At 36.2% G+C, this 15,145-nt stretch overlaps 1 protein-coding gene across 1 annotated transcript in view; it reads left to right on the forward strand.

Annotated features, from left to right (window-relative positions):
* The window catches only part of STK39 (serine/threonine kinase 39), a gene marked incomplete at its 3' end in the record, with an annotated part of 86,615 nt that overhangs the window by 65,168 nt on the left and 6,302 nt on the right, over positions 1-15,145 (forward strand). The window contains exons 14-15 of the mRNA XM_082285416.1: positions 2,315-2,367; positions 4,207-4,275. Of these exons, the coding sequence (XP_082141542.1) occupies positions 2,315-2,367; positions 4,207-4,275 (122 nt within the window). The remainder of the gene's footprint in view (positions 1-2,314; positions 2,368-4,206; positions 4,276-15,145) is intronic.

Below are 15,145 nucleotides of genomic sequence, written 5' to 3' on the forward strand. Positions count from 1 at the left end.
ATTTTCATAAGAGTTTGTAATTACTTAGTGCCTTTTTATATGGTAGATATTCTACTTATGGGAGGTCTGTGGAAAGATATCATTGGGGAACCTAATGTATTAGGTTTCTTAGTCACAGAATCAGAATGGTTTGGGTTGGAAGGGACCTTAAACATCATCTGGGTCTTACTTCGTTTACCTCTGCAAAGGTGCCAAAGTTTTTATTCACTTGATTTGTTTCTTCCAAAGCGTGTGCAGGAAATGAATATTTGAGTTACATCTCACATTCAGTCAGGACATTTCTTATTTAAGAATAATGCTACATTTCCATGCATTTTCCCTTTTTTCTTGGAAAACAAGTTTTTGTCAAAAGGGAACTTGGAGATGGGTCTTAAGTTGATTTTTTAAAAAAATATTATTATTTTTTGTTTTAACAGAAAGCTATCCATGTTTTTCTAGGACAGAGAGAAAGGGGGAAAGACTGAGGTTCATACTAATTCTCTGTTGAACAAAAATAGACAGTGCAATATTCCATGTAATGGCAGCAGACTTCTACAGCAGAAGTAAATGAGCCTTGTAAATCTGTACCTGGCTAGCTTCATTATCTGCAGCTTTGTGTTAGTGATCTTAAATTCCTATAGTTCTTTATTTAGAGTAGAATTTTGGGAACCCAAAACTCCTTCACCTTTGAAGCATTTAGTAGATTCAATGAGTGAGTACTTTTCATTTAAAGCACTGCAGGTAGCATACTCATTTTTCAGGGTTTGCTATCTTGCTGTTGTCTGTGTTGCCAATCATTTTGGGTTTTGTGTTTCTGCATGTTGCTGGTTTTGGCTCTGTAATATTCTTAGAAGTACTTAGCAAGCAATAACAGCTGTAAGTCGCAGCTGAATATGCCTGCCTATTGGATTTAGTTTTCCCACAGCAAGACTTCATGGCCTGGTATGCTGAAATATGAGCTTGCATACAGTTTCCTTGCTGAGAAGAATAATGAACTGCAAAAATCTGTTGCTATTAGCATTTCAAATGGATTGAGCTATTTATTAGAAAAAGAGCAGGCTAAGGCAATTAGGTTCCTCCCTGTACTCAGTTGACTTGCCATTTCCAAAAATGAGATGGACGTCTGTTTTGCAGAGGCTAATGCTTTGTTGATGGTAGAAATTATTAACTAAACCTGAAGCTGTAAACATGCGAGGAATGGAGGCTTGGGGCACAGTATGAGGCTGTAAAGGAATTCTTTAATATTGGTATTAACTCCCTTATGACTGTGTCACACACTGAACTGGTTAAAACACTCTTTGTGGCAACCAGGAAGACAGGAAACCTTGGGATTTAACATTATACTGCTCATTTTATGTGTAGGTAGAACTGCACTGATGATACAAGGGTGGTCAGTGAAAGAATTTACTCATTTTGAAATGGTTTTATAAACACTTGATGCCTTAGGTTTTAACTTTCGTATTTTTCAAATCCTGTACTGCCTAGTGTGTAACTCTGAAGTTCCTTGTTGCCTGTTAATTTCTGCTCTCTCGTGCTGGTTACACATAACAAAGCCTCTCCAGGCCTCCTCTCCGAGGACACTCAGACCATCCTAGGCCCCAAAAGTATAAACCAAAAGCCTCTAAAGGGGAGGGCAAGCTTGGGGAAATTACATCATTAATTGAAGCTTTACTTGGAGAATTAACCCTGCTATGCAAATGAACCAAACATAAAAGTGTGAAGAACTCATGACCTGCGGTCCATCTTGGGGTCCATCCTGGCAGTAGCCTCTGGACTCCCCAGGGTGAACCTTTGAAGGCCCTTCAAATAAATACCTGCCTTTATTCCCTTATTTTTGTCTAGTCTCTGATTTTAGGTGGCCACTTCAGGCATCAACTGTGCATCACCACTGCTTTTCAGCAGCTAACATTTGCTGGATACTTTGTCACTTAAACATCTTCGTATAAATGTTAGCTCAGATAGGGAGCTTTAAGTCCAAATGAATCTTCTGCTGCTCTTGGAGGAAAAGGTACACGACTCAAACTGTGTTGAGCTACTAGAGTCAATAGGCAGAGTGTCTTTTGAAGATGAAACTATCAGAGGACTTAATTTTTTCCTTTATGTTACTGTACGCATTTTCAACTCAAGCATATTTTTCTGCTAGTTTCCCCAAAATACTGCCATGAAAATGCAATGCAGTCTTTCCAGTCTGGGTGCTTTGGGGGAGCAGTATTTTCAAGGAAATACATGCTACAAAAATGTGGTTTTCAATGCCAGATGTATTCTTTGGATGTAGGAACTGAATAGTTGTTCTGTTCTTCATTACATTTTAATGTATGCACTGACTGTTTTTCAGGAACTCCAGGAAAGAACTTAATGACATACGGTTTGAGTTTACTCCAGGCAGAGGTAAGGCTCCTGTAACTGAATTATTCTCTTACTGCTTAAAAAGGTATTTCAGAAATGGATTACTGCTTATGGTTAATGCAGACTGCCTCTCTGGAATGTTTCCTACTGTGCAGAGCTTTATATTGAACCTCAGTGGAGTAAGAATTGCAAATGCATGTAAATTCTAGTGGCAAGGTTGCATAATACATACATTAGAAGACTTTATTCACAGTATACTTTTATCGATTTCATGTCTTACTGAAATGATCTATATGGTATATAAGATCTTGCCTAGAAATATTTCCATTTTCACATTTGGAAAATATCATAGGAAATAGAATACAGTAGCCATAAAACTGTGTGTGGTGATGGTGGTAATATTTTAGTTGCTTTCCCTTTTATAATAAAAGAAGGTCTATTAACGAGTATAAAATGCACACCATTTCTCAAATGCTGTCTTCATCTGAAAGTTGAGCTGTATCTCTAGCTTTAGTATTATCACCAGAAAGAAATTCTGGTACTGAAACTTTAAACTCTGCTGCATACTTGTAGAACTGTAGGCTTTCCAGTGCAAAGAGTTGTAAGGAGTTGTACAGTTGCCTTTGTTTGAAGAAAACCAAGTATTACTGGGATAAAATGCACAGAAGGCTAATATTTTGAGTAATAAGCTATCGTCCTTGGTAAATTGCAGCCCTTTGAACTATGAACCTATTTCATATTCCTTAGAAGTCAGTATTCACTTTATTTAGAATAGAATAGCTTTCACCTAAAAATAAATCCAGATTGGAAGAGGTATTTCTTTCACAGTAAATCATAGTATCTTTGATGTGCAGTAGTTCTGTGCATGGATATATTCTGTGTCATCTACCTGCCCTTCTCGTTGATTTTGGCAATGAGTAATAACAAAAGAGGCCTGTTACTTAACTGGGCTCAGAATATCTTGGTTTCCCAAAAGAGTTGGTTGGGAAGCAGTTACATAAGCCATTTGAGTATTCTTACTTGCTCAAACAATAAGAGGATGTACCAGGACTGTTCTGTAGTCAGTCACTGAGGCAGCCAGAAGGCAGCTGTGTTTCTCACCTCCGGAAACCACATCTGGCTCAGCTACCTGGCTTTTCACCTCTGCGTTTCTTGAGGAAATGATGCAGCTTCATGTAACTGCCTCAAAGCATGAGCACCATTAGGATGTTTGGTGTTGGGGCCACATTACAGTTGAGACCTAGATAGAATTTAGGCTTGTTCCTACCTACTTACATCTAAGCCTTCTAAGGTCTTTATCCAGGGAAAGTACTAGTCACAGGGACTTAAGAATTAACCCACTCAGGTACAGCAGTTAGTAGAAAATCAGTCCAAAGCTTTGAATTTCCTGAGTCATAATACTTAAAAGCTATTTAAAACCTAGATCTCAAAATAATGACTGTTCATATAACTCCTTTACCCCACTTGTAACAAACAAGAAAGCCTATTCAGCATGTCTCTGTCTAGACATGCAGAACAATGGAGGGCATAAAGAAAACAGTGAAAACCACACTAAAGCTTTATTTATTTTCTTGGTTGTGAAAATACTGAACTTGTAAAATGTGTACAAGTATGCAGCTAGATAACAGAGGAGAAATGCTGGTGGCCAGGAGAGGTCTATAGGGGATTTGCAATGAATCAAGTCATTACCTTGTGCGATTTGCTGTGCAGACGCTGATACGATAATTATCTTTTTTCCTCCTAATTAAAGGAATTAAATCCTGCCTCCATGGGTGTTTTGGATGGAATTAAAATACATTTTTTGATAAATTGCATTGGATGACTGATACTTCTTGTTGTTTTTGTGGGCTCTTACACTTATTCCTTTCACCTTTTGGACAGACACAGCAGATGGCGTTTCTCAGGAACTGTTCTCTGCAGGCCTGGTTGATGGCCATGATGTAGTTATAGGTAAATTACATTTTTGTTTGCAATTATGCTCTTGTGACAAGTTTGTGTTAAATGGATGTGAAAAAAATGTTTTCTCTGATAGTGGTTTTCAGAAAATCTTTTTTGTTCTAATTTTGCTTTCATGTATGCATAGTTCAGTCAACAAGGCAATTTTGATACGAGTCCAAGGATTGCTTTAGGAAGTCAGATCTCTTCAGTGGTTTGAGAGGGGTAATATAATATAGTTCTCCGGAAGGATTGTTGACAATTCTATGATTGATCATTTTTGTGACAACCTCATTTTTTTGTTCAATAATAAAATGATTTGTCAGTAGGATTTTGCAAAGTGTGCTTTGGCAGCTCTGAAGTTAGTAAGTCTTCTGTTTGGGTTCATAGCAGGAGGAGCAAGACTGTTCAGGACCTATGGAAATTGCACCTAGTGTTGTTATTTCTGTGTTAAAAAAAATAAATGTAATCAGAAATGTTTTCTGGTAGCTGAAAAATACTTATTTTTCTTTTCCATGCTTAGTAATGTTTTATTTTTTTCTTTTACTTGAAATTCAATGCCTCATAAAGATGATTAATTTGGAAGTGCTTGTTTCTCTGCACCGTCTTCTTTTCTTCTGGATGCTCAAGACCAGTAGATGTATAGTCACCAAAATCAGAGGGGGATAATATATGCTAGGTGAGCGAGAACTGAATTGAGAAATACAAGCAAGTCAGTTTTTGTGTTGTGGCAAAAAAATTCTTACCAGTACGTTAAGATTTCCTTACCAAACTCCTCAGTGGTATGGAGAGTGTTTTACAACTCCGGAAGTTCATGACTTGCCTGGAAGATTATCTAAAATACACTCTCTCTGCATTTGTAGTTAAACTCCTTCTGAGAGAAGCCAGTACTTTTTGCTTTTGGACGATCAGAATCCAGATAGATTCTAGCTGATCTAAGAAATAAAATTCCTATCTAATCTTTTACCTTTATTTCTAAAGAAAAAGTATTTTAGGGAGGCTTGCAGATGGTACAGGCTGTAGGCACTCTCAAAGTCACTTCTGCTGCACTGTTATTTTACGGGTTCAGGCAGAGCAGTTGCCTGGCCTTAGTTTGTTCTTTAAACATCCAGTATGAAAAATGTCATTACCACACCGCTGAAAATATTTTTGGTAGAATTTTCATTTAGGGAAAAAAAAAAAAAATTCTGGCTAACAAAAGAATTGTTATTTGTTGGCTATCCCACCTGCCTGGGCAGTCAGGTGGCATTCTGAGTCACAGCTGGTGACTTGCTACAGTACGAGTCCTCCTGGGACCCAGTGAGAAATCTTTTCCTTTCTTCATTTTCCCTTTGCTGCAAAGTTCTCTTTCAATGCAAAGTGGCAGTACTTCTGTGGAAATGGCAGCGTGAATGGGATTTCTTATCATATTGCAGGGTGCATGATGGGAGAAAGGCAAATGAAAATAGATGTCCTTCATGTGACAAAGTCCCATCCCATAGTGATAGGACTTTGGCCCTTGAAGAAGCACAAATATTTAAACAAGCTTTTCCCTAGCAGGCTTGGTTAGAGACACTGTCCAGTTAGTGATAGAAGTTTACTTTCTTGCTTAGTCCCTGTTTTAAATTGCATCAGACTTTGATTTTTAGGATTATGATGGTTCCTTCTGTACTTTCATGTTTTATTTTTTTATTGTGGTACTAGAAAGTATAAGGATATAAAATTTCTTGTATATAATGAAATGAATCAACTTATATTTAATTTCACTAATTTATATTTAGTTTATATTAATATTTTTTTAGTTTATATGGTGGGATTTTTATGATATAGCTTACCTCAAGCTCCACAGGCACAAATTCTTGAATGAATTTGTATTATAATCTTGTGTCTGCTTCACCTGTGAAGTTTTCAAGTACGTTTGGACATTGTTACCTTCCTAGAAAATTACTTAAAATTTCATATTTTATTGAAAGAAGAGTTCTGCAAAATGTGATTTTGCTTTTAATTAAGTAAAAAATTAAAGTTGTATTTTGTTAGAATATTTCACTGTAACAGTGCAATCTTAAGAAGTGTTTCAGTTTAAAGCCAGAGGTCATATAAGAGAGCAGATGGTGCTTAAAATGCAAATCTGCTTACAAAACTAATTTTCTGTGTAAAATTATGTTAGTACCTCGTTCACCCAAAAATGATAAGGTTTAAAAGCTTCCTATATAGGAAGAAGGGAATAGTATAGAAGAACTTGGTTAACCTTCTTCACCAGAAGAACTGATTCCATTAGTTTCCAGATTGAAAGCAGATGATAAATTACCTTTCATTTTTCAGCTGATTCAGGCAGAAATTCAGCCTCTGTAACCTGAACGAAAACAAAGGTCTGAGACTGTCTCATAAAAGTTGTTCCTGTAGATTCTTTTCATGGATGTTGAAACATGTAGAGACTCAGACAAAAGAGGAAGGTGAAAATACCTATTTTTGTTGAACTCAACAATTTGTCAGCATAATAGCTGATCTTCTGAAAGGATACTTAAATAGGGGTCAGCAAAAGCTGTTGGGAAAGTATGGCCGTGGCATATGTGGGCTGAAATTGTTAGTGTATAGAATTTAACAACTGACATGTAAAGTTCTATAGAATTCACTGCTAAGCATCAACATGCTTCACCTTTTGAGTGTTGCTGGATTTGCTTCACTTAACACAGGCTTCCCAGGAAGATTTCCTTTCTGATGTACTTTAAGTTCAGCTACCTGTTCTGCAGAGAAGCAAAAATCCCAGCTTGCATGTTTAGTTTTGGTCTGATTGGCTGGTTTCTTTTCCTTTAGCATTGTTTCACAGAAGGTCCACGGATCAAGGGAATCAGCACAGAGCATTTGTTTAAAAGCAGACTAGAGTTTGTGTTTGCAGAGGGGAATAAGCCTTGGAGCCAGTGGTGTCTTGATGATGAGGTATTTTTATACAGTACTGAAATATCTATGTTAAATCCGATCCGGAATATTTTCAAAATTCACTTTGAGATAACGTGTCTCTGTGTGTATGCAATATGTGTATATTATCTGGTAAACAATCATTGGGTAATGCTTCATTATATTTTTGATACCATAAGGAAAACTCAAATCATATCAGCAGTCAATTCTGTTGAAATCACATACAGTCCTACTCCACTGGTATATATAATGTGCATATAATTACAATGAAGCCTTAGACTACAGTTAATTTTCTGGAGTCCTTGCTTAAATTTCAGAACCTGAAGGTGTATTTACAATTATTAAATTGCAGTATATATAAAACCACCACCCTCTTCCCTTCCTGAATACTGCTTAAATAAAACCCTTGATATCCATGCCATCAAGAAATGTGCATTTGCCCTCTACTATATCAATGTAGCTTTTAAAAGATGTTTTTGTCAAGGAAGTATCTGAAAATGTTGAGCATCATGGAAGATGTACCTTCACTTTTAAATACATCTGACATTAACTTCTGCTAAAAGTCTTTGATGTTGGAGATACCCACTTAGTAACCAGAGGAAATGCTTCCTGCTGAAAGGCCTAATGTGTTTAGAAGAACCAGCTGAAAACCCAATAGACTGTATCTTGTAAAGAGGTTATATTTTAAACATATCAAGCTTTTTCATCAACATCTTGAATATTTTCTTAGAAGTGTGAATACAGTAGATGTCATAATAGTTTGATAGAGTTTACTTTGGTAAGTAAACAGAACTTAAATTGGCATCTAGAATTACAAGGAAAGCCCAACATGGCTGTGGATAAATTATTGACCACGAGTTCAGAGAACATGCATCTGACCAAATCCAGAATAGCATTATTTCAAGGGTTGTTAAACAGTAAGTAATATATATATAACATAATATAGCAGTAATATATAGTTACCAATTAATCACAGTATTAAAGCATTTAAAAGCATTAAAGCATTGAAACAGCTGACTGTCTTACAGTATGATGCTGTACCAGTGAAAAAGCACAAGCCCAGTTTGTTAGTACAGTTGCCTTATAGTGGCACTGATAACCTACATTCCTAGAAAAGCCATGGACTTACACAGTAAATATCCTTTGCTTTCCTAGGTTCTGCTCTGCATCTGCTTATACCTAGTTTTACTTTGGCTTGTTAGATTAGTCATCTGCAACTGAGTGAAGTGATGGCTTTTGTTCAACTAATTCCAACTCATCTTACTGTAATTAGTAAATGGGATAGAGCTGCATGAGTGGAAAACACTGCATATATTTATGTGCTCAAAGAGCAGTATGGGTGGGTAACTGGAATAGCACTACTATTTGAAGGCACCTTAGGTTTGTCATTTAATATCAGTAATATTTTGAGGTGCACTGATTTTTGTAATATTTAGGAAATTTTTTAGAAGTTTTGGGGTTTTTTTGTGTGGCTCAAACTGAGTGAAATAACTGAATTTTTAGTTAAGTGTATCACATTTTTATTTATTCCAAAGCTCAATGTACCCATAAACTTTCTAATGAGAAAATTCTTACCAATTAATTTCAACTAAATTAGATAGACAAAATACTTTGTGTTTAATTTTAATATATTATCCAGAAAGAAAACATACAGATTTAATGAAAACCTGACTGTGTTTTAAGGTGTTTTGTAAAAACTTACGCACCTTCAACATGTGTACATAACTCAGTATCTCTTTAGAAAGACATGCAAATGCATTGTAAGTGGAAGAATATCTCTAAAATCCCCGGGGTTTAAATAAGGACTTAAATATTTCAACACATCTGGCTCATTTAGAGCTAATGCACTGAAGGGTGACTCATAATGATGAGACTGCCAGGAGCTCTGGAAGCCTGAGCTGCACCTGCAGCTAATGAAGTTTTGTGTCTAATTGCACCTAAGTTATTTTAGACTTTAAGTGTTGGGTGCACTTGAGGAAGTGTATTGTGTGAAGCTGGCAGGTTTCACAGAAGTCAAATTCATCCCACTGTGATGAATTTTCAATGTGGTGGAAACTTAAAGGTTCAAGGTTAAAAAAAAAATTGTGTTAGGTGAATAATCACTGTTGCTGGGGTTATGGCAGAACTATAAATATGTATACTATAAATTCTCCCAAGTGTGCAAATTACTCTTCACACATACATATATGTGTGTTCATGTGTCACAGTGAATGTTCCTGTCTGACAGCCATGATAAAGCAAGTAATAATTTTTAGTTATTTTAAAGAAAAAAAAAGGTATAATTGGAAAGCACCTTCAAAGAAAGTTCCTTTTTTCAACTCACAGTCCACTGCTTCCTACTTAACTGTGTAAATGAGGAATAAATCTGTCTGGTTATTAGTGGGATTAGTTTGCATTTTGCCTGATACAGTAAGTGATAAACTCTTTGGCTTGGAGTGTGTCTTCTGCCCTTCGTAGATCTTTATCAAAGTTTCAAGGATTTCCCTTTCTAGTTAAGAAGAAAACAAAAAAAACCCCAGTTGTGAATGTGAACCAGGAATTGCAAAAGCAGCAATATATGTAATGTTCCTGTTTTCAGTAGTGATTTACTTGCTGTTCTTTATTTCCTTGGCATTCACTTCTCTGCCAGTGGTTAGTATGCCAAAATAAGGATTTATTGAGGTTCTTCAAACTAGATGTATTTTATTTCAGAACTTAACTCCATCACATCAGGGAGTCTTTTCTAAATATATTCTCCTTGTTTCAAGTTTCAGATACAAGGTATTGAAGTAGCTTGGCTGCTATTTCATCTTCTTAATAGTTTTGTCAGAACATTATCTATAATTCATAGCTGAACTTGGGACAGGAGGACTTGCGAAGATCTGATAGGGAGAGGAGATTACAAAGTAATAATATGCATAGCAGAATATGACCTGCCTTATTTCTGCATAGACCTATATCTGTATATTTCAGATCTAATCCAGTGTGATGAAGATACTTGTTAGAGCTGTCTTCAGTATCTTGATGATTATCAAACTGTTGTCAAAACCTGTGTCTGAAGACCAGCACTTGATTTCTACATTCAGTTACAGGGAAATGATTTTTTCATTTTTGCAAATGAAATACTAATTATTTTGTATAGAGAATGCAAGAGCACAATTTACTGTAATATTTCAGGCTTGTTAAATAGCCCTACTAGCAGTGTTGGGCAGCAGGTCTAAATTTTTATTTTAAATGTTCATTTGAGAATAGACTGAGGTTTAGAATGCTCAGGATCATCAAAATGAAGGGGAAATGATGAAATATGTATGTACTCATCCCTCACCTTCCTAAATAATCTACTCCATTAGGCACATGAAGAATCAAGGTCTGAAATAGATAAATAGAATATATTTGGATAATTAAATACTTATCCTTTTATAATGGATAAGTAGAATATCCTTTTACTTTGTTTACTTATCCTTTTAGTTTGTTTTAAACATGCAGTGGTTTGCCTAAGCATTTTTCACATCCTCTGGGGGAAGAAAAAATCAATTTGAAATATCAACCACTTTTTTTTTCATAAGTTTCTGGGAAAAGGTACAATTTTCCAGCAGTATTAATATTTTAATTTATCAATAAAACCAATTATAACAGTTTTGGTCTTTTTTTTTCCCCCCTCATCTCACAGATTGTAGAATGTAAAATGTTACCTTGGGATCAGCTATCCATACTAAGTAATTGAGAATTCAGGAGCTTAATAATGTGGTTTTGGAATTGAAATAGGTAGATTTCCAGCACTAACTTATTTCACCTTCTATTTGGATACAGTACTCCTGTCTCATAAAATACACTGCTTCTGTTGGGTGCAAATTTTTCCATCAGTTACCAGAGAAAAATTACAACTTGTGTATTACTTTATCAGTCCTCAGTTTTCCAGTTTTTGCCTGTGACCCTTGGATATCAGTACTCCATATTAATGGGTCTTAATATGAAGATGTTTGATGTCTGCTATTATTTTGTCAAGGTGTTGGGGTCTTTTTTTTTTTTCCAGTTTGAGCAAGGGTAAGTATTTAAAGTTTTTATTTGTGGGTAGAAGTCAGTCAGGAATATATGACTCTGATGTCTCTGCCATGCTTTTGAATAACCTGGGGTAATTGGTTAGTTATTAAAGCTTTGGTCCCAACCAAGTCTCTCTTTTTTTTTTTTTTTTCCTTTTGGAACAAGATAGCCTGGTGCCAAATGCTGGTTAATGTCCTTAATGTCTAAAATGACATGAATGAGCCTAAACCTAGGTTGTCTGTATAGAATAAGGAATTAATACAGTATTGAGGCTCAGAACTCCTGAACCACACAGCTCAAGTGTTGTTAATAATTACTTTAAACTGTGGAAGGCGCAGGTTGAAATTGTTCTCTAGAATCCCTGTTCACTAGGATGCTGTAGGAGACCATTTTCAGTCTCTCAGTGTTCCTTTCAAAGTAGAACTGCTTTGGTCTTCTGTCATCCTGTACCTGCCCTCTTTAATCTGTGTTTTCTGATTGTGAGGCTGCAAATTGAGCTGTTGGAAATTATCATAGTATCAAATGTTTAAATGGAGATAATATCCACTGTCTTTTATCTATATCTACTGATTCAGCACCACACTTTGAGAAATCAGACAAATTTGTGAGCCCTAATCTCCCTTTGATAAATTTCTAATGACAGCCTCTTCATGAATAATTCATTCCTAAATGTTTTTTAATGCTTCTGCCGTATCAGTGTCCAATAGCTTCCTCAGAAGAGAAGCCAGGTTTGCTGTTGATCTTTCTGTTTTCTTTTATTTCTTACTTATCAGAATCATGTCTAGGTCCTTGTAGTTCTCTAGCAATAAACACTTGCTGGTTAGCTGCCACAGATCTTCAAATGCTTTAATATTTCTCTTGCTGTTGTTCTCAAACAACATAAACAGAAGGGATTTTTTTACTAGCATCCTGAATGGTTGAACTAATGGAATCACATTACACTTAAGTGACCTTTTTGATCTCTCTTTGAAGAGCCATTTAATCTTTCAGGCAGACAGTTTGTGAGCTATTAGATAATAACAAGACAGACAGAGATCTGGAGGAATTGTTACCAAAAGCTCTAAACACTGACTGTTTTCATTGTTTGCATAATATACTATAATCCAGTACTAGCTAGGTTTTAAAACTTAGTTTTGACTTGGTTCTGAACTTGCAAATGCATGAAAACCACTATGTAGTATGAAATATAAATGAATGCATAGATTGCAGTGAACCTCTTGCAATATGTGAAATGGCCTCAAGAGCATGCATAATAAATTCAGCCTTTTGGAGGAAAACCCTACCAGTAGCTGAATTTTCAGGAGTGATAATTCCACTGAAAAGTACATCCTGCTACTCAGGCACCCCGCTTCCTAAGACCCATACAGGAGAATACAGCATTAATCCTCAAACCAGAAGAATCCCAAGGCAGTTAATTATGGTGAGCTCTGTGTATCAGATGAAAATGGTAAAGTAACTGCCTCTTGTTGGGGAAGAGGTAATATTTGAAACAATCAGCAGGAAAGCCAATAAATCTGTGGAGGTTTGAGCTTGTCTCTAACAGCCATACTGTTGATGAAGTAGGGAGCAGTTGAAGGTAGCTATTTTTTATAGACTGAGTTTTGGACTACATAAAAAATATTTCACTTTTAACTTATTAAAAATATTTTTCATTTTCTCAGAGGTTATAATTTTTCTCCTTTTTTTGGTGACAGTAATTTTGTGCCTGAATAATGCTTCCCTTTCCTCATATCTGAATTTCAGGATTACAATATGCAGTAGCTTTGCAAACTACTGAACCTAAGCATGAATTCATGAGCTATTTCTGAGGTTGCCCATCCATTCTTTGCAAAATGGAAAAGCAGATGAATCATTATTCTTTTGAGAGCACCCCAGAAATATCGTCTCAAGCTTTAGATTCTGCTTGTGTCTGTGTTTATGCCAGATGGCTCTGGCTTAGTTGGCTGGGTGGGCATTGTACTGGAAATAGTTTAACTGTATTTCATATAGCTTTATTTACTGTCTCATTAATTTTAACTTTTCCAGAAGTTCTCCTTCTTCAGAAGCCATTAGGGTTAAGTTTCATGCTGTGTTAAGAATTTTAAGTAACCAGAGAGAGAGCTTTGTCACATCACAGGAGCAAAACAGCTATTAGAGACTGCCTGAAGTATGGTTACTCTCTTACATTTGTAAGACCTTAAAGGTGGCCTTTTTTTGTTCTGTTACCTTATATCGATAACTCATTTAAAAACTGTAATTTATGTGGTTGGCCAAAATTGTCATATAGCAAAGAGTAACTTCTGTTATATACATGCCAAAGCCTCTAGTTACGTGGAGTTTTTTTATTTATTCCATCTGTAATTCGCAGCCTGTGTTGCGTATATTTATATGCTGGGTTTGACCTTTTATCCTGTTGCATGTTCTGCAAGTGCAGGCACTTATTTGTCAGAATGGCACAACCATTTGTCAGTGAGCAAAACCTGCAAAAGAACCTGGAATGATTTGTGGTGTGTAGGTTGATTATATGTCCTTCAGAAGCCTTCTGAAGAAAGCGAACCGCGCCTCATTTATTGTTGTAAACAACAAAAAGCCCCTTGTGCTAATGCTCCCTGCTGCTAACGTTTGAAGAGAGCTTTTGCTTCAGGGCATGATTTGAAGTATATTTACCTGAGGTTACTGCTGGCAAAGATTTTTCCATCACCGCTTAATTTTTTCTTGTTCATGTTTCTTCTTCTGACTTTTATAGGTGCATGGCCATAACATATTGAGAAACATTCTGCAAAATAAAGTTGAGTATAGTATATACAGGTCTTGTAGAAACAGTGAATTCCCAACAGGATTTTAATTATCAATTAGTGCTTCCTGCGGGCGAGCTTATCTATGAATTTCACAAGTACAACATCCAAGACATGACTTCAGAGTACTTCAAAGAAAAATGGCTTTATCAATAGGAACTGCAGTATACTTAACTTAGAGATAAGGTGTAAAGTAGACTCAGAGACATATATTTTACAATGCTCTTCACGTTTCCAAATAATTTAAGTATCTGTGGAGAAAACAATTCCTGCCTGTCTAGAAAGTCCTAGTGTGAAACTCCTTTTCACTTTAGGGAGAGTGTTACTGTATTAAATTGACTTTGTTCACTGACTTGCAATACAAGAATTGTTGGGACTGCAGGGTGGGGAAAGGTGGTGAGAATGGGATGGTTATTTTTCTCTCTATTGTTTGCAGATGTAATTGGGTTCACCTGCATCTAGAAACTTTAGTCTCATTTGTCATATTTAAGCCAAATTAGAACTTTGCACATGAACTGTACTAGGAGGGTTAGTGAGTCTCGGCCTAGTAAATAATTTTCCCGAATGAAAAGAGCCTAAATCCAGTAGCTGGTGGAGATTTTAATCAATAAAGCCTAATAGTTCCACTTAATTGGGTTTTTTTACTTGCCTGAAGTGACCACTAATTCTGAATAGGGTTGTATTAAAAGACAAGTGAGTAAATAAAACTGTGTCCCCTGTAGCCTTTTACTGTACACTGTTCTTGGCTTTCTTGAGGAATGATAACCACCCAAAATACCACTAATTTCTATTACACTGTTTAGGTAACAACAGCAACAAAGCATTAAATATTTACGTATATTGGAAGTTTAATTTTGCTATTTTTACTTGGAAATTTTTAATCTCTTCCCTGGTAAAGAATCAATCAGCCTGAAGGGTCAGAGCTTTTCAAGACTTCAGTACGACTTGTGACATCCCTGATGCCACTTACCCCACTGTATGCTAGTTCATTAAAACACTTGCTGATCATGGGCTGCTGTTTGCAAATGCAGTAATAATACCTTTGCCAGTAGCTGCCTTAGGGCGGCTGGAGGGTTTTGCTCTCGGGGGGGAATAGCCCAGCAGCACACTGACTTGCCTTAGTTGTTCCACAGCTGTTCAGCATTAAATTAAAAAGGCTGCCCCTCCTGAAGATACACATCCACTTGAAGCTCATA

This window comes from Coloeus monedula, assembly GCF_965178545.1.
Source record: "Coloeus monedula genome assembly, chromosome: 7".
Lineage (NCBI taxonomy): Eukaryota > Metazoa > Chordata > Aves > Passeriformes > Corvidae > Coloeus > Coloeus monedula.